This window comes from Ursus arctos, chromosome X (assembly GCF_023065955.2).
Source record: "Ursus arctos isolate Adak ecotype North America chromosome X, UrsArc2.0, whole genome shotgun sequence".
Classification (NCBI taxonomy): Eukaryota; Metazoa; Chordata; class Mammalia; order Carnivora; family Ursidae; genus Ursus; species Ursus arctos.
Genome location: NC_079873.1, coordinates 88,071,295 through 88,090,238, shown reverse-complemented (window position 1 = coordinate 88,090,238; position 18,944 = coordinate 88,071,295). Strand labels below are relative to the sequence as shown.

General features: G+C 44.1%; 1 protein-coding gene across 7 annotated transcripts in view; it reads left to right on the top strand.

Moving 5' to 3' along the window:
* The window catches only part of AMOT (angiomotin), a 61,832-nt gene extending 43,185 nt beyond the window's left edge, over positions 1 to 18,647 (top strand). For all 7 annotated transcript variants that reach the window (XM_044392092.3, XM_044392091.3, XM_026478851.4 and 4 more), the window contains 6 exons: positions 3,219 to 3,368; positions 4,316 to 4,506; positions 11,710 to 11,832; positions 12,579 to 12,811; positions 13,862 to 14,575; positions 14,934 to 18,647. In XM_044392092.3, coding sequence (XP_044248027.1) covers positions 3,219 to 3,368; positions 4,316 to 4,506; positions 11,710 to 11,832; positions 12,579 to 12,811; positions 13,862 to 14,575; positions 14,934 to 15,031 — 1,509 coding nt within the window. In that variant the 3' untranslated portion in view covers positions 15,032 to 18,647. The remainder of the gene's footprint in view (positions 1 to 3,218; positions 3,369 to 4,315; positions 4,507 to 11,709; positions 11,833 to 12,578; positions 12,812 to 13,861; positions 14,576 to 14,933) is intronic.
* The last annotated feature ends 297 nt before the right edge of the window (positions 18,648 to 18,944 follow it).

Sequence of the window (18,944 nt, the reverse complement as noted above, 5' to 3'; positions counted from 1 at the left end):
TGTCTTACCTAAGGTTGCATACCTAGTGAGTGGGAGAATTAGGATTTGAACTCAGACAGTCTGAGGCCAAAGCTCATAACCATAACCATTTCATCATGTGGCCTCTCTCTTTACCTAAGAAGGAACCACTGACATTGACACTGGAAGGTGAAGTTGGGGCCCCAGAAAGTCCTAATTACTGATCTAACATTTGATGAGCTTAGTACAGCAGATAAGTGTACAGAGGAGAGGCAGAAAAGAAAAAGGGATTTATCATGAGGAAGGTAAAAGTTAAGCATATAATGATAGTAGAGGAATTAATAAACCATACAGACCTTTGTTCTTTTCTAAATATAGATGAGATCTAGGGGCGCCTGGGTGGCTCAGTCAGTTGAGCGTCTGACTGTTGATTTTGGCTCAGGTCATGGTCTCAGGGTTGTGAGATAGAGCCCTGTGTTGGGCTTCTCGCTAGGCATAGATCCTATTTAACGTTCTCTCTTTCCCTCCCCTTTTGCCCCCCCTTAAATAAATAAATAAATAAATAAATAAATAAATAAATAAATAAGAGATCTAGAAAACATAGAGTACATAACATAGAATATAGCTGACTTGTTGATTTCATCTGTAGGGTCTCGCATTGGTAGCATCCTAGAGTTGTCCTTTTTTATCATAAGTTATCTAGAGATTAAGCATTTGCTAGGTGACCCTGGTATTTATGGGTGAGCTGTCCCCATTCTTCTTGTAAAAGACGGAGGAGGAGAATTATGCCAGCAGCAGTGGTCCTGGTACCTTATGTATAATCATCCCAGTGACAAAGCGTAATTGGATTTTTCTTGGCCTTCTTTGTAGATATTGTCTCACCTGCATGCCTCTCTTCATCCAACTCAGCAAAGTCCCTGGGCCTTTGTTGCTTTTCCCTTCCACAGGGTTGGCTCAGTGACTCCTACCACTGGAGATGCTTTTGCTAAGATATTAAGGTTTCCTTTCTCAAGAAAAGGAGGACGTGGAGATATCCACCTGGCCCTCGACTGCTTCTTTTTCAGTTCTCTGAGCTTACACCAGAGTACTTTACCATCAAGACAAGAACTGCATGCTCACTTTAATTGCCTTTAAGTATAACTGCTGTAAGCCTGAGTAATTATAGTTAAAATCCTCTGCATTAACATTGCACTACTCCCTTAGGATTTTCAGAGTGATTCACAAATAAATGCATTCAACTTTAAATAGCTCATGAGGATTATAGAACCCAAAAGGTGAAGATAGAGAATATTCCCTGCTCTCCAATTATTCAAAGCTTAGCAAATAGGAAGGCAGAGACATCCATGGCCTAACAGTCTTCATTGTCCTAGTCAGTGCAGTTACAAATAGTCACCCATCCCAGGAAAGAAAAGTGTTAAGCTTACTGAGAGAAAGAGAAAGAATGGTGATTATTGTTTGTTTTATTTCCTAGGGAAAGGTCTAGTGGATAAAAATGTGTAGACTTCCAACTCACCTCAACTGGTTTACAAGGCTTAATTGAACTAGGTCTTGGAATGAAATGAAATGTCAAGAAAGTATAGGAAAAAAATTTTTCAAGTTTTCTTTCCTCAGTCACTTAGGCAAAGCATACCACACGTCTGGTAGGAAAATATAAGCTAGGTTTTTTGCAACCTAGATAAAGTTTAGCAATTCTGATTTGGGGAGAAGGCAGATGTAAGACAAGGACAGTTCAGCACATGATTTTGCTGTCTGACTGGACATTCTAGACAGCAGTGATTTGGACTCATTACCATTATGAAGTTACCTGGTTTCTACAATGGGGGAGTTGGGTTGGTCCTGCTGGCTTGGCCCCAGCTAAATGGGGGTGGGCAAGGCTGGAAGGGTAGGTAACTTCTAACGTTGCAACGATCTGCCTAGGTAGCTCAAGGGCTTGGAAGTTTGTTGAAAAGTTAGAGTTGAGCTGAATTCTTCAATTTCCTTTTGACAAGGCTATCAATAATATTTTGATTTGGATCTTAATAGTCAAAGTATCCTTATCCTCAGCTTCCATGAAAATGATAATGACAGATGTGACTAGCTTGGAGGAATTTCTGCTTGAGAAAGAGTCCATGGGTTGATTTTATTAGCAAGAGAGGCACCCCGCCAATATGATGAAAAGCAGAACCTCCTCATTGACTAACAAGCTGGGAAGGCTGCACTTACGCTGTCTTCTTAAGTGTTGACGAGGTATATGCCTTCTGTAAAGAGCCCTGAGATCCTCCTCATCCCTCCATTCCAATGGAGCCAGGATTTAGCTTATGAATTACAAGGGTACAAAGAACGCAATTTCTTAGTCCTAACCTGCTTCCCCCTTTGCTTTTAGTTATAGTTCATAGGCTTGGAAAGAGGAAGAATCATGTTTGACTCATTTAGTCTTAGGTTCGATTCATTAGTTGAAGTCTTTAGATATCTTTAAGGGTCCCAGAATAAAATTGAGACATTATGGCCCACTGTTATCAACTCAGGCTCATGACTGAGGCAGAAATTGCAATTAACCTGTGTTCTTTTAATAAATATCTAGTAGGGCAGTGCTAGTCAATGAGGAGATTAAAAACTCTTAAACCATTGTATGGTAGCTTCACTTTTGAGAAGGAGAAACTGTCCAAGAGAGCAGCGGTGACCATATTGGATAATTACAAGGACCACAGACTTCAAAAAGACAATTCTGGCTTCCTTGTACCTTCAGCACCCGTTCTCTGTCACTTGGAGAGGAGACACCTATAAGAGGGGGGTGGGGTGGATGGGTTTCCTTTCCATACCAAATTAAGGTTTTCTCCCTGGAGAGCCCCCCATTTTATTTTTTTTAGAATTTCTCTACTGTAATGACCAAAGTAAGACATTGCTGCCCCCAGAGTATTCCAGTGTAGAGAGAAGAGGAGCAGAGGTGAGAACCTTCCCATCAGGATTATTATTTTAATAATTTTAAAAGCTTGCCATCTAAGACAGGCTCTATTGATGGAACTAGGTCTGTGGAAGACAGAGAGATGGGGAAAGAAGCAAAAATAAAAGGGAGCTGCTAATTCCTCTTCCTCATCACATTCTCTGTATGCTAAATACAAGGCAGCATACCACTCATCACGAAGGACCTTGTTGCCATTCATTCTTTTTTTGGACCTGGACAGAAAGAGATCTAAACACAAGGCTGGATTTGGGAGCGCCATCACTGACCCCATTGTTCTCTTTTGTTCCCGCATTGCACCTTTCCCACCCTGGAATTTCAGCTGAAAAAGAAGCAGGTGTATGTAGATAAGGTGGAGAAGATGCAGCAAGCCCTCGTACAGCTCCAGGCGGCATGTGAAAAACGCGAGCAGTTGGAGCATCGTCTGCGGACACGGCTGGAGAGGGAACTGGAGTCCCTCAGGATTCAGCAGGTATAGAGAACTTAAAGAAAATGAGATCATGCCTGGTTGGTTGTGTTTCATTTGGTGTCTGACGTGAAGAGAAAAACCACACTTTTGCTCCTCGTTCAGTTTTTTGTCCCACCCGACCTTACTTCCAGACTGCCTCCTAATGGTAAAGACGAAGTTGGCGTCCTTTGCTTCCTGTCCCAGCAAAATCCTTAATGCCGATTATCTTGCGCCTTTTATCTTCAGATAACAGTAGACCCTGTAAGAAGTGAAGATGCTGTGCAAATAGACTCCTAGACATTTTAGAATTGGATGTGGTCTTTAGAATCTTCTGGCCATGCTCCTCCTCATTTTTATTTATTTATTTAATTTTCTTAAAGGTCTATTTGATAGAGAGAGCATGCACAATCAGGGGGAGTGGCAGGCAGAGGAAGAAGGAGAAGTAGGCTCCCCGCTGAGCAGAGAGCTGGATGCGGGGCTAGATCCCAGGACCCTGAGATCATGACCTGAGCCGAAGGCAGACACTTAACTGCCTGAGCCACCCACGTGCCCCTTACCCCTCCTCATTTTTAGATGGGAGAAAATCAAGACTCGGAAAAGGTTGCATGACTCACTTAAGGCCATACAACAAGCCAGGGGCAAGGTAGGGCCCAAATCTTAGATTTTTAATGTCCATTTCTGTTGTGGCAGGCAGGGATAGTGATTATTTCAACCACCGATCCACTTCCTGAGCAGCATGACAGTTGGATATGGCAAGCTTCTCTCCTGATCAAAGGAGTCTCCTATTCGAGCCCAAGGTAGAGAGTCCCGTTGCCTTAGGAGGAAATCTGAATTTCCCTTGCTTCTGGATCAGAATCCAAACTGAAGTGGCTGGGACAGTAATCCTCTCCAAGAATGCGGGCTCTTCCAGTGGGACTCGGCCACCACGGTTCTGTCACTAACTTGAGGGGTCTCCACATCTCCCCAACCAGCGCCAGGGCAACTCTCAGCCCACCAATGTTTCCGAATACAATGCCACGGCGTTAATGGAGCTCCTTCGTGAGAAGGAGGAGAGGATCCTGGCCCTGGAAGCCGATATGACTAAGTGGGAGCAGAAGTATTTGGAGGAGAACGTGATGAGACATTTTGCTCTAGATGCTGCCGCGACCGTAGCTGCTCAGAGGTAAGGAGCCGGCTGCCAGAGTCACACTGCTTGAACGGCTGGGGCCGGGGGGGGGGGGGGGGTTGGAAGAGAAAGGTGACTGATGAAAAGATTTTTCAGTGTTTTTCTTGTTTTTCCTGTAACACCCCCCCCCCCCAATCTCTGCTTAAGTGTGTTTTCCTTCATCTGGTGAAGCAGGGACTGTGAGGGCAGAGGGTCAGGAATTTGAAAATTAACATTAACTTATGAACTTACCAGAAATCCTAGCTCGGCTTTCCTTGGGAACCAGAAAAATTGCAGGTGGGATCAAGCGAACATTAGTGCGCCTCTTTCGCCAGAGCCACGGTTTCTCACAGCCACATGTGTAGCTTTCTTTCTTTGTTTAGCTCCTGGGACTGGAGTGGAGGCCTCGCCAGAGAAATGCCACTCAGAAATTAAATGTCACTCAGGAGTGGCGGCCGCCATTTGATAGCTCTGGCTCACCCCAGGTATGCCAAAGGCCGTGCTCAACATGGATCCATCCCTGCCCTTTGAGCAGGTCTATATTTGAAGGCCACATTCTCTGCGTCCATGAATGCATCACATGGAAATGGTCACATTCCATTTGGTCAGGGAGAGAAAGCAGCAGGAGGATTTATTTTATTTTATTTGCCTCTGACATTTCCCCCTTTCACATGGAAACATTAAATATTGGTCTTTGGAGGAAACAGTGCTCTTACCTTGTCTGGCTATCTTGCCGCTGTTCAGAATTGTGAGTTGGAAAAGAAAGAAAGAAACAACAACAAAAACTAAATTTGAATCAGGAGATGGCCTTGGTTGTCGGAGAGACGGACAGAGCCTGGGTCTGCAGTTGGGTATCTGAGGGAGGCCAGAGCACATTGCACCCATAGAGTCTCTACCCAGAAAGTTATTAAAAACCACGGTGCTGTTTTTAATGTTCTCCTAAATGTGGTGAGCTGGAGGAATCTGGAAATGCTTGCCAGAGTTTAGGCTGGGATGTGTGTGCTGTGTGGAGGGGGTGGTGGATACATTTATCTGTGATTCCTTCTCATGCCAAATCAGAGGGAGGGCAGTGCTGAAGAGCTGAGCTGGTGGCTTGCAAACCTACTCCCAATTCTCCAGGAAGACATCTTACATTTCTCTAACACACTCTGCCCTTCTTCCAGTATCCTCTATAAACTATACTTTAATGGATTGGAATCGCCTCTGCCCCGATTTTGAGGTCCTCATGGGCTTAAGCTTACCTGTCTTTTGTTTTCTGCAAATGGTGTGCTCCATACATGCCAGGGCAGTAACCGAGCGCAAGGAAGCCCCAGCTGCGCTCGAAGAGGCTCGGGAAGTTTGTAGGCAAATTAGAAGCACAGTTAAGTGTCATTTTAGCTGCTACCTCCCAAGAAAACACCTGTGACCTGTGCTTATTTAACAAAGGTTATTCAGGCAACCCTAATACTGCAAAGGAGATGCAGGATGATTCCTGTCATCTTTGTGCAGAAACTGAGACAGATACTGCTCATGAGTGTGTGCAGTGTGAGAAAATGGACAGTCAGGGTTCTCAGTGCTGAGAGCTTTGCTGCCAAAACCGACCCCAGAATAGACTTCAGGTCAGGAAAGGCAGGAAAGCTAGGAGATTGTCCCCGGTGGTCCTTGTATAAAGAAACAACCCCCCCCTTCCTTCCTCCCTGGAAAGTTTTGAGTATCGGGGGAACCCCTTTTCAGACAGATTTCTTTCCAGAATCTGTTGTCTTCTGTAAGGTAGATTCAATTTACGTCAAATTCGCTTCAATCACCAGGTAGAAAGTTTCCATGCAATCACTGTTTTCAGTAAAGTGTGCATTCTTATCATTTCGTATGATAAAAAGCAGCCAGTTTCCACCTAGTAGAAATGCCTTACGTTAGTTCCTCAGGCAGACTTCCTGTTTCTGGACTGTATACTTTTTGCATGCCTATTAATCCAACCCACAGGAGAAATTGAGAGATTGTGTCCAAATTCCTGCAAAATGAGAGAATTGGACTAGGTTATTCCTCCAGACCTTTTATTTCTAGGATTATACTATTTTTTTCAAAGATAATGCCTCTTATGCTTGGCCATGGAGACTGGTTTCCTTTTCCTCCTTTCTCAATGAGATTTCAGATTTGGAAGGTAGCATTCAGAAAACTTTATTTCAGAACCTGTGAGCTCTTCCACCTTCCCTTCCAACATCTCTTGCCATTCCTTTTCTGTCCAGTGGTTTCATTCTGCCTCCTCTAAACCCAAAAATTTGACCAAGATTCTGCTCCTTCCCCTTTCTGTGGTAAAAGCTTTACATTTCATTTTCTTTCTAAATAATTTTTAAGAGCCTAGAGTATTGGCTGCAGATGGAATGTGCTGAAAATGCTTTTGAGTAAGAAAGGAGAGAAAAGTAAAAAGGAAGGAAGGAGAAAAGAAGAAATGAAAGAGAGGGAAGTGATTTCTAACTCTATAACTTAAATCCCTAAATGTAGTGCCACATTTTAGTGACCCACTTGGTTCTTGTGTATTCCTGCTAATATCTCGAACTTAATATATTCCCAGTGTAATAGCTTATAGGGAGAAAACAGTTTGCACATTTAGGAGATGTTGCTTGGGTGGTATCAATGGTAGTTGTAGAATTTTTTCAATTAAGGAATTATTTACATAATAAGAAAACACCTATTTCAAGTGTATGGTTTGATGAACATCGGCAGGTGTGTATACTAATGGAGCCGTCGCCACAATCAAGATGGAGGACACATTCTAAAGTGCTCTTGTGCCCCCTCAACTTGATCCCTTCCTCCCCCACCTGACCCCAGACAACAATTAATCTGGTTTTCTTGTCATTATAATTTTGCCTTTCCTAGAATGTTGTAAAAAAGAATTCATATAGTATATACTCTTTGTGTTTGATTTCTTTCATCTGGCCTCATTATTTTGAGAGTCATACAAGCTGGTACATGTATCAGTAGTTTCTTCCTTTTCATTGCTGAGTAGTGTTCCATAATTTGGGTCATCCCACAGTTGCTCATCCCTTCACTTGATGATGGATATTTGGATTGTTTCCCTTTTTGGCCATTGTGAATAATAAAATACAGATTTGAATATAATAGACAACCGTCTTTTCTCAGGTGAGAAAAACTATTAGGTGTTCAATTTATATCCCTGTTAGCACTTCGATTCTATGAAGCACCCCTTGTTAAAGGGAAAGTGGTCAATGCAAGAAATCACATGCAGTGTTTTCTATGTAAGGTACTCTCCTAAGTACTTTACAATTATTGCTTATCCTCACAATAATTCTTTGAGATAAGTAGTATTATCTATTGTACAGATGAGGAAAGTGAAGCACAGGCAGGTTAAGTAATTTGTCCAAGATCACACACAGTTACTAAGAAGAAGAACTGGGAGTGAAAATGACATTATGACACCTTTGCCACTATCCTGTGCTGCTTCCCAGATCTGATGATTTCAAGATGGTGAAATAGGGATTATGAACTGTTCAAGGGTTACTATTTCACACTTATTATTTAGTCACTTAAAAATACTATAAATAATCACAATAATATGGCCCATATTATAACTCTGTATTGTTGTGCTCCTAGAGATTCTCTAGTTGCTTAATATAGATGAGGGAAATTATTACTGAGTAGTCCATCGCAGAGGAACAGATTTGGAAATGCAGATTGAAGCTCACAAATGGTGAATTTATTTCTGAAGAGCAGCAAAAGGATAAAGATAACAAACCTGATCAGCCATATAATTTACAAGTGTGCATTTCCTGAATTAGGTTGTTAACCATCTCCAAATATGCAGTGTTTTGTTTTTATTTTGGGTGACATAAATCTGGGAAAGAAGGAAGGAAGGGGAAACCAGGAGGTAGAAGCCGCTCACAACACATTATACATGCCTACCTATTCCTTCCTTGTAGGCTTTCCTCACTTTCCGTCCTTGGCTTTCTCCTCATTCTGCCTTCTTTCTTAGTTATCCTCTTCTCTGTTACAACCTCAGATAGTAAGTCTGACATCCCTTAGAGTCAAGTTAGAATTGTCAACAACTTGTTGGCTATTGTCATATGGCAATTCATAAGACATGTTAACTCCGATGTAACTAAAATCAAGCCCATTATAATGCTTTCCCAAAGATCTTTCCTTACTTTCCTATTACAGAAAATGAGCGGTATGCCATCTTTTCTAGTCATTTGAATTAGAAAAAACAAAGTTCTCATTCATTCTTCCCTCTAAGAGCCACATTTAAACAGTCTCCAAGTTGTAGCAGTTCTGCCTCCTATGGCCTGTTCCATTCCCCCTGCTGTTGCATTGGTTCATGATTTCAGTATCTCTGGCTGGGATCATTACAATAACCTTTCTGACTGGTTTGCCCATGTCCAGTGTATTCCCCCCTAACCCCCCATCACATTTCAGCCAGAGATAATGTGATCTTTCTAAAGCACAGCTTGGATCATTTCACTCCCCACAAAAAGCTCTAATGATTTTCAGTGCCTATTGGAGTAAAGTTCAAACTCCCTTCTGTAATAATTAATTATTTGCCTTTTTTTTTTTCCTCGCCTTGCAAGTCTCTTACAGTCAGGGACTAGTCTTATGCATGTCTAGCCACTTTTTAGCATCACAGTAACTTCAAACACAGTGCTCCACTCGTGGTCGAGTTCACATATGAAATAAACAAAAGGATGCGACCGATAGGAAAAGATGGATTGGAAGTTTAAAAGTTTAAAACACTAGATGTTTTAATGAGGAAATCATGGGTGACATTCAAGAAAGCAAAGTAAGCAATGTGATGGGGATAATTTCATCAGAAAAAGGAAGGAGAGAGATGACCGGAGGGGGACAGTCACCAGAAACTCCTTTACTTAAGAATTTAGATGTAGGATGTCAAATTCAGGGATCTGCCTTTTGGAGTATACAGGTGGTGTTTTCAAGCCGGCAGCTCACTCCAGATGTACCTAAGGATCGTCTCAGAGTATCGCAAGTTAGGTCAGGTTGCTCCTTCTAACACTGTGCTTGCTTGCTTTTTGCCTGACCCATTGGCTTAGTAGCCCCAGTCTTCCAGAAGGAAGATTGATGTTGAAGGCCATCCTGGCAGCTCTGTAGGAATTCACTAAGTGCCCCACATTTTCAGGCTCCATTCCTGAGGAGCTCACAGTGTCCATATCAATTAGCTGGCAGGGCTTTGAGTCCCCGAAATGGTCTTTTATGCAACGAAAGTGGCAGGAAGCCAGCACTGGCTCCCCCAGTGACAAACCATATGCTCATGTCCCCAGTGTCCATAGACACCACGAACTCTTTAGAGAGGCCTGCCTCTGAAGCAGCCATCACATTGGAACTGTGCACTGCAGGAATTGCTTCCACGGTATAATCCCGGAGCTGCAATTCTTTAAAGTCATCCCCTCTTGTATGTTACTCTCCTTCTATCTACATACTTTTCTCTCTTGGATAATAAGTAACTTTTTGAATGTTTTTTTACTATGCCTGGCACTGTATCTTTAATGTGCATAGTTTGACTTCGCCCCCCACAAATGCCACAAGACAGAGGTATAATTATGATTTCTATCTAGCATATGAGGAGACTGAGCTTTGGAAAAGTTAACTGACTTCCTGAGTTCGTAGAATTTGTTAGTGGCAGAGTACTTGGGAAAGTGGGATTTGACCCTGGTGTGGCCTGTAGGCAGAGCCTGTGCTCTCCGCATTACACAGTGTCATTTCCCCCTTGGATACTTTGCAACACAAGAGCCATTCCTAGTAGGACTGTAAGCAGGTGAACTCACCAGAGCAAGTGTGGAATTCTGAGATGCTAAAATATTTCGAATTTAGCAATTGATGCGAACCACTGTAGTCCTTGTCCTTCTTGCTCTCCCAATTATTTCACCACTCAAATACATTGTTTCAGCCTTGCATATAAAGTGCAAGCATTTGGGGAAACAGTAGTTTTGTAGAAACTCACCCAGATTCCCTGACTTTAATACCAACTTTCTGCCTCTTCACTCTCCTGCCCCTTCCTTCCCATCTGCACTGGTCACAGTCTCTAAGCTAAGAGAACACAGCTAGCCGCCAGCACAAAATTCTCCCACAGATCCTCGTTCTCATAGGAAGTATAATGAAGCTGTGCCAGTTCATTGTTTTCTGGGTCTATTGTCGGCTTTCCTTGAAGACCCATATAATTACATCAATATTCTTCCTAATCCCTTTTTTTCCCCCCAAGTAATTCAAAGAAGATCCAGTTTGCTTCATTCCCTTCCCTCTTTTTTCTACCACTAGTTCTAAATGAACTAAAGAAAGATGCATGACCTCATTTATCAGGACGATATAGGATTCCCATGTATCTTTGACTTGTGCTATTTAGACGTCAGCCTCGACCATGGGCTAAACCCTCTCACCAGCAGCATCTCCTCCTCTTCTTCCTCCTTTCCTTCTTTTCCTTCTTCTCTCTCTTTCTCTCTCTCTCACACACACACACTTTCCTCCTTATTAATTAGTCTTTGAGTTAAAGGTCTGAGACACTTTCAAATGAAACAGGATGGTGCCTCGTGCAATTGGGACTCTGGCAAGACAACAGTCTTATAGTTGGGGGAGAGACTCCTTGATTTGGCACTAGAATGTTTCTGATATAGGTCAGATAGGAATTAAGTAGCACTGACTCAAAGGCCCTACTTCTCACTCGGCTCACATGCTCTATGTGACCTTTGCTGTTGATGTGTCTATAGTTTGTTTCTAGCATTCGGTGTGGTTGTTGTTATACATCTGTAGCAATAGCTGTCTAGTACATTCTCTGTCTTTCGGCAAAGTCTAGCCTTTTCCCATTTATAACTGTCATGAGAATAAAGTGGAAATCGGTACTATCTTATGTGTAATATAAATAATAATGCAAAGTGGAAATATAAATATCTTCCTGTTACCTGGCCAAGATCGAAAACCTTGAAGGGACTCTGCCAAAAGGCTTTGGGAGGCTGTCTGTCTAGTTCTCAAGGCAAGCCTGTGAACCTCTCATAGAATCCCTCACTGACTTTTGCGGCTGTACTCATGCCGAAAACCTCTTCTAGCTCTGAAAGCTGAACCTTCCCATCTTGGAGGTTCTTTTCAGTTAGTCATCCAGAAACCAACCATTCCTAATGAGTTTGTAGCTTACTGCTTTCCAGCAATACCTTTGACTTGGGACGGAGATGATAGGATTTGCCGGTTTTGCTGCCTTGTCATCATCATCACTGCCATCTTCCTTCCCAGGGACACAACAGTCATCAGCCACTCTCCCAACACCAGCTATGACACGGCCCTGGAAGCTCGCATCCAGAAAGAGGAGGAAGAAATCTTGATGGCCAACAAGCGCTGCCTTGACATGGAGGGCAGGTAAAATATCGATCTGGACCGTGGTAGATCTGAGAAGAAGGTATCGAGACCAGATAGGTCAGAAGGAAAGGGCAGGCATCTTCATTCACAACCGGGAAACCTGATAATGCAGCCTCCCCTAACCCCTGCACCCCTGCCAACCTGTTACTTGGGATTTGAAATGCAATGACCTTTACCTTGCTTTCCCCATTGGCCTTGGTAATTGCTTTCCGTCTTCCCTCTGCCAGAACAGTATTGCTGGTATTTGCACCCTGGGGTATTCTTTCTAGCATTGGACTTCAACCCTGTGATACAGCAGAGTGCACAGTAAAAGAATATCCATTCCAACTTGAGGTACTTGAGATACTTTTTATAAACGCATGATCATTTACTTATTAGCTGAAATTGTGGCCCATTCATAGTTCTTATCTTCTCACTAAATACATCGTTCCATTGGCTCAGATACCTCACTACGGCACCCATTACATCAGTGTACTCTCTCATATACAGCCTTCTTTTCCACCATGACCTGACTTTGGCCTCCTGAGGTTTAAGCAATAACTCCCAGATGCTCTGCTATACTCATTTGGGTGTGAAGAAAGGTCTTTTAGGAAACGGAGCACACCGTCCCTTGCTTTACACCCCAGAAATAACTAAACCACTCCTAAGTCGAAAAGATACTGGAAGCTCAAGTCCATGCAGGCAGTGAGACCAGAACATGGAGGTGGAAACAGCGTTTTTATATGTTCTCTGTCTTTGGCTCCTAGGATTAAGACCCTCCATGCCCAGATTATTGAGAAGGATGCCATGATCAAAGTACTCCAGCAGCGTTCCCGGAAGGAGCCAAGTAAGACAGAGCAGCTGTCATCCATGCGACCCGCAAAGTCTCTGATGTCCATTTCCAACGCAGGGTCGGGCTTGCTCTCACACTCTTCTACCCTGACTGGCACCCCCATCATGGAGGAGAAGCGGGATGACAAGAGCTGGAAGGGGAGCCTAGGTAATGACAGTAAACAAAGAAGATTAAAGTGACTCATTTAAAGAGAGCCCCGACTTAGATATGTGCCCATTCAGCAAGAAAGGGAGTGATGGTCCAGAATCTCGAGAGAACAATATACCAGGTTGGGTTTCTGTCCTCCTGAGATGAGCTCCTCCACACTCTGATGTCTCACTGAGAGAACACTGGTTGAAGCCGAGGCCTTAGAAGATAAGAATTCTGAGTTCTGTTTGGGTGGGAAGGAAGACAACTTCAGTTTCCTTTAAAAAATTCTCAGATCTTGCCTTGCCATGTGAGACCGTTGTCTTTGTCCAAAGCCCATATAACCTTCACATCAGTCAAAATTTGAAACTTCCAGATTTTCTCTGTTCTTTCCTCCCATAGAATAGGAGGACTCAGAGTTCTAGTTGAGCTAAATGGAGCCCGGTGGCAGCTTTTTGTTACCAGACTGTTCTGAGATGAGAACTGAATGTACTTTTTCATTCCATTCCTGTCCATTCCTTCCCCTCTAATCAAAACCCCCGAAATATCGTAGATTCCACTAGGCACATTTTTAGAGCCTGAGAAAGCCTGCTTTGTATTTTAATTTTAGGTCTTTTTGTTGCTTCTAATACCTTTCTTGGTCCTCTGACACTTGCAGCGTCCTTTGGGTAGAGGAGGCGTTCTGGGGACCACGGTCATGATTAGAACCTGAGATCACACAGTTATTATCACAGTCATCCGTGACCACAGACTTCTTCCCCCAATCCTTTCCAGCCGTCTGGTAGTGGATGATGTTGGTGATCAGTGGAACTGAGTAGAAGCATTCTGAAAGCTTGTTGGAAATCAGGCGCCATTGGAAAGATAAATCAAAACAGATTCGCAGGACACTTCAAGGTTTCATACCTTGTGCTGGGGTGGAGGACAAGGACCAGGAGCGATGTGCCCGCCAAACTGATTCGTGGGTTCTCTGGAGGCCCTTCTCCTGAACCTCCTTCAGGGAAGAAGAGGCAACCAGACGTGTGCATTTGAAGAGCCTGTACTTCTCTGACCTCTTTCCCTCGTTCCCTCTAGGTATTCTCCTGGGTGGGGACTACCGTGCTGAGTCTGTCCCTTCCACACCGTCGCCGGTGCCGCCCTCCACTCCCCTGCTCTCGGCTCACTCCAAGACAGGCAGCCGAGACTGCAGCACCCAAACGGAACGCGGAACCGAACCGAACAAAACCGCAGCTGTCGCTCCAATCTCTGTTCCCGCGCCAGCCGCTGCTGCCGCCACTGCTGCCGCCATCACTGCCAACGCTGCCACCAACACTGCCGCCGCTGCCACCAACACCACCACCATGGTAGCCGCTGCTCCAGTTGCCGTGGCTGCCGCCACCGCTCCAGCTGCCGCTGCCGCCGCCACCGCCCCGTCTCCGGCAACTGCTGCTGCTGCTCTCGCTGCTGCTATTTCTCCAGCTACTGCTGCTCAGATTCCAGCCGCTGCCTCTGCTGTTGCCGCTGCTGCTGTTGTTGCTCCCACTGCTGCTGTTCAGGTTGCTCCAGCTGCTCCGGCTCCGGTTCCAGCTCCGGCTCCGGTTCCGGTTCCGGTTCCGGCTCCGACAGCGTCTCAGGCTTCTGCTCCGGCTCAGACTCAAGCACCAACTCCAGCTCCGGCTGCGGCTGCTCCTCCAGCTCCAGCTCCAGCTCCAGCTCTGGCTCCGGTTGAGGCTTCTGCAAGTGCAGCTACCGGTGCTGGGTCACGTCGTTTGTCTATACCAAGTTTGACCTGCAATCCAGATAAGACAGGTAATGATTCTCCCTACCAGGACAGCTTTGGGTTCTGCCCTCAATTACAGGTTGTTTGTTGGCACCTTGCTGTATAGACACTGTTGGTCATTTGGCCAGAGTTGTTCATGTGCTAAAGGGCGTCCGTCAGAAGACAGAAGTGCAGAGTCTGTAAATGACTCCTTGGGACACCAGGATGGGAACCGGGATGAGCCAAGGCCATTCTTCCAGTAGAAGTAAAGGCTCAAGGCGAACAAGGGAAGGGGGTGGTGGGCAAGTCTCACTTCACCATTGGCTTTATGGCTCCCAAGCTGTCTGTTTCTAATAATATGCATCTTTACGTTATCCTTACATGCTTTTTAACCCCGTTTCCATTTAGATGGCCCTGTCTTCCACTCCAGTACTCTGGAAAGAAAAGCTCCCATTCAGATCCTGGGACAAGAGCCTGACGCGGAGATGGTGGAATATCTCATCTAAACAGCGTATTCGAGAGCTGCGGTTTATCAGCGAAAGTGCTTTTAATCATTTTTCCCTTTTGTTTGTTCTTATTTTGAGGGTGAGGACAAGGGTTGGGGGGGATGTTTTTTTAAAGGGACTTTTTATTGAAATGATGTAGTACTTATGTAATACCATTCAAACTCCAGTCTATTCTGGTACACACTTAGAGAGTACCTCTAAAGACCGATTAATCAGAATGTGCTCTAAAGTTGATTGTTTGGATTTATACAAATACTTGGACTGTTAATAGCTGGATATACATGAATGTTTTCAACGTGCATAATTTTATTTAGCATTTCCATATTCCAGATCATTTTTATCGAAGAGCACAGTACGTTTGGAAGACAGTGTGTAACATGTAGTCAGAAGTGGGAAGCCGGAGAGAATTTGCACGCGTGCTGTTTTGTATACTTGCCATCTAGACAGCGTCCAGAGAGAGAGCTCTCGTCTTGGGCTCATGAAAGGGAATAGTTTTGGGAGCTGTGTAAGCTGGAGAAAAGACAGGGGTTATTGGGGGGTGGAAGGGTGCTGGAGCTAATTTTCCCTCCCAATTTCCCAGCTGCCCTGTGCTAGGAGATTGTGTTTATCTTCATTTCAGTGGTGCTTTGGAAGTGGATTCTTTTGGTTCCCTCGTGGAGGTTCATACATTCATATATATACTCTGGAGTAATTTATGCATTTGGATAATTAATATATTGCTTTCAGATGCTAGGAGAGTAAATTAGCTGTGTGATGTACAACTTCCTCTCTCTTAGGGAGTTAGACCATCAGAGGCCTTGATGGAGAGTTGCATGAGGTGCTGTGTGTGGCCATGAACACAGCTCGCTTGACTTTCCTGAGACCAATCTACTTAGTGTTTATTCCTTCTCCAGCACAAACTCACTGGCTGTGTCACCAGTCTCAGATTTCTAATCGTTGGCAAAACAAGGAAGCATTTTCGGTGATGGGCCGAATGCTTTGAATTTCTGGTGACTACTTTGAAAGAACTCCTTTTGTTTACCCCAATTCTTAGCATACGTCTTAAAAGGCCTCTCGTTGACTATCACCTCCAAGGGAATAGCATCAGAAGCCCAAAGTACTATGCTGCAGCCGGGGAAGGGGCAGGCTGCAGATGTATCACCTTAGCCATCCCTTCTCACTGCCAGTGACTCCATCTCGGAATGCCTTTGGAGAGCAGCAGGAAATGCGCATGTGGACAGGGACCAAGGAGGCCATGGCTCCAAGCTTTGCCAGGGGGCTGCCCCCAGGGACACAAAAGTGCTGCTTTTTGCCACGGGTCCCTGCTCTGTGTCACCTCTCTGCCCTTCATTAAGGTGACAAATCTGCAGACAGTGTCATTAAGATCAGTTTTCAGGGGTATGGGAGGGTGAGGGGAGTGGGGGGTGTTAGGTAAGGGTGGGGGTAGAAGTTTGGGGATGTGTTAGTTAGAAGCCAGATTAATAGAAGAGTAGGCCTGATGTATTATGTCGTGAGGCATAGTGGCTGGAAGGAACTGTAGCAGTAGAGCCCCACCCCCTCAGTTTAGTGATGAGGCATCTGAGACCTGGAGAGGTTACCTGACTTTTTCAAGATCACACAACACAGCTTTTCCATTTTGCCGAATTACCATGCTTCTTTCGGGAAACCCTTGTCTACAGCACGCCTCATTTTAAGGAAAGGCATCTTCATGGACCAGGGCATACGTGTTTTGTAAAACGTCCCTGGCTTGAATAGTTTGTCCAGGCTTTTGAATTCCTACCTTGCCTCCCCTGCAGTGCCTTTTGCAAGGTCTTCCCTGTCCTGGTCCTCATTTCAACACTGAGTCACATGAAACTCCCCCCCACCCCCGCCCCGAAGAAATCGACCTCACTTCTTCTCTTGCTATGGGATTGGCTGCCTAAGATCATCTAACAGGGTTCCTCTGTGACCACAGGAATGGCGGCATATTTAACGGTATTTTTGCGCCATTCCTAATTCTCTTCCAGAGGAATCATTTTGTGGGGCAGAGGGAGAGACAAGAAGGAGAGCGATGTGGTTTTTCAGCCAGTCTTGACATTTCAGTAATGAAGTGATCATCCTACGCATTAGTCCTCGATCGTCAAGTGAACCCCAAATAGAAATTAAAAGCGTAGTTGTGTTAATCCTCGTTCATACTACCCTTTAGTCATGAGGGGGAAAGTCCTCAACTAGTAGAAGCCACAGGTAGCAAACTTTGGGACTGCTACTTTCTAGCCAAATATATAAATCCAAATAAATTTAAACCTTTCATCTACTCCTTTTGTGGTTATAACACATTGCCAGAATTTTTGCTAGGTCTGGGAGCCATGAGTTATCACATTCTGTAAGGTGACAAATGTCATACATTCCACACTGTGTGGCAGCCATCTCTTTAGACTATTTTTGAGAAAGGAGGAAGTTCTTGGCTGAGTGCTACCTTGAACTCTCCACCGCATCTCTGCCCCCTCACACCGGAGTCAGTCCTTTTTGGCTCAGTTTTTACTCCCAGGTAATTTGCTAAAGTAATATCGTACATCTAAGAGATGGAAGAAGTCCATGTCAGTGTATTATGTTTACGAAGAAGGTAGATTCAGCCTTTTCAGAAAATCTCTAATAGGTGTCCTTTTAAAATTTCAGGTTTATGGGAGAAGCGTCAAGTTAGTCACCTTTCCACAATTATGTGGATATGTAACATTTGGGGGATCTTTCTGGACTCCCACTTATCTATGCATTTTACCGGCACCTCAGGACAGAAGGGTGACCTTGTTGTCTTAACGTGTACCGCCTGGTGGTCTCTGGGGACCTTTTAAGTCAGTTGTACCCCAACGTCCCATGTACAGAGGAACTTCATTAGAACAAACTTTACTTGATATAAAACTCCTATTAACGATTTTTTTATTACATAAAAGTAGCTTGAATGTTCTTTTAAAATCATGTATCTGGATTGTTGTTTCAATGAAGGATTTATTTTCCATGCTGCTTTCGAGCTTCAGGATAACAGGATAGCAGAAACCTGAAACATCTGTCATCATCTGCCGTAGGAAACACCAGGTGTTCTCTTGTTACGCAGTTGGGTGGGTACAACAATTGGAAAATGAACAAACTGACTGTGCAAACTACTTTTTGTGAACAGCCTAGACACTTACAATGCGGCAGCTTAAAGTATATACATATGGACTAACTTTTATAAATGATATTCTCATGTCTGCTAGCCATACAATCTCCTGTTATCTCAATTGCTCGCTTCACATATGGAATGTGTTACTTCAAATGAACATATTTTCAAAGGAAGGCATCAGCTATGGGCTAATTGCCATCAATTTCAGCCCGCCATGATCCTTGGAAAGAGATCTCCCAAGTGTCATTCATCATCAGTAGGACAAGTGTCGGGAGTTTGTTTATTTTTTTCCAGTAGCAACGATGGGTTACATGGAGTCATCAGACCTCCTTCTGGCCTCCCTTGTGATTAATGGCATGTGTTTATAAAATGGATAGCTGGGGTTGGCAGATGGCTAGAGAAGCACCTTCGGTTTAAAATGTATGTGGCACCGTAATGATTGAGACCCCATTCTGTAATCGACTCAGCTATTTCCAATAAAGTTATGCAGGTTTGAATCCACTTTGTGCCTATCTTTTCACTGACAATAAAGTTAGCTATTTTAAAATGCAGTGCGGCGTGGAAAATGCTTTGGTGTTTACCCAACAGAGGCTTTATTTACGCTGTATCAGTGATTACTTCGAATTTAGTATGCAGTGAAATTGCCTTTCAAGGGCAGCGTGCAACAGAATTTACATTTGCTTAAAGTATGGAATGTGATTATAAAGTTTTAAGACAACACCACAGGCCACATGCTCTAATCGGTTCCTTTCTATATTCAGGCAGCCTGTATTAAAAGCTTTGCATCTTTTTATCTCC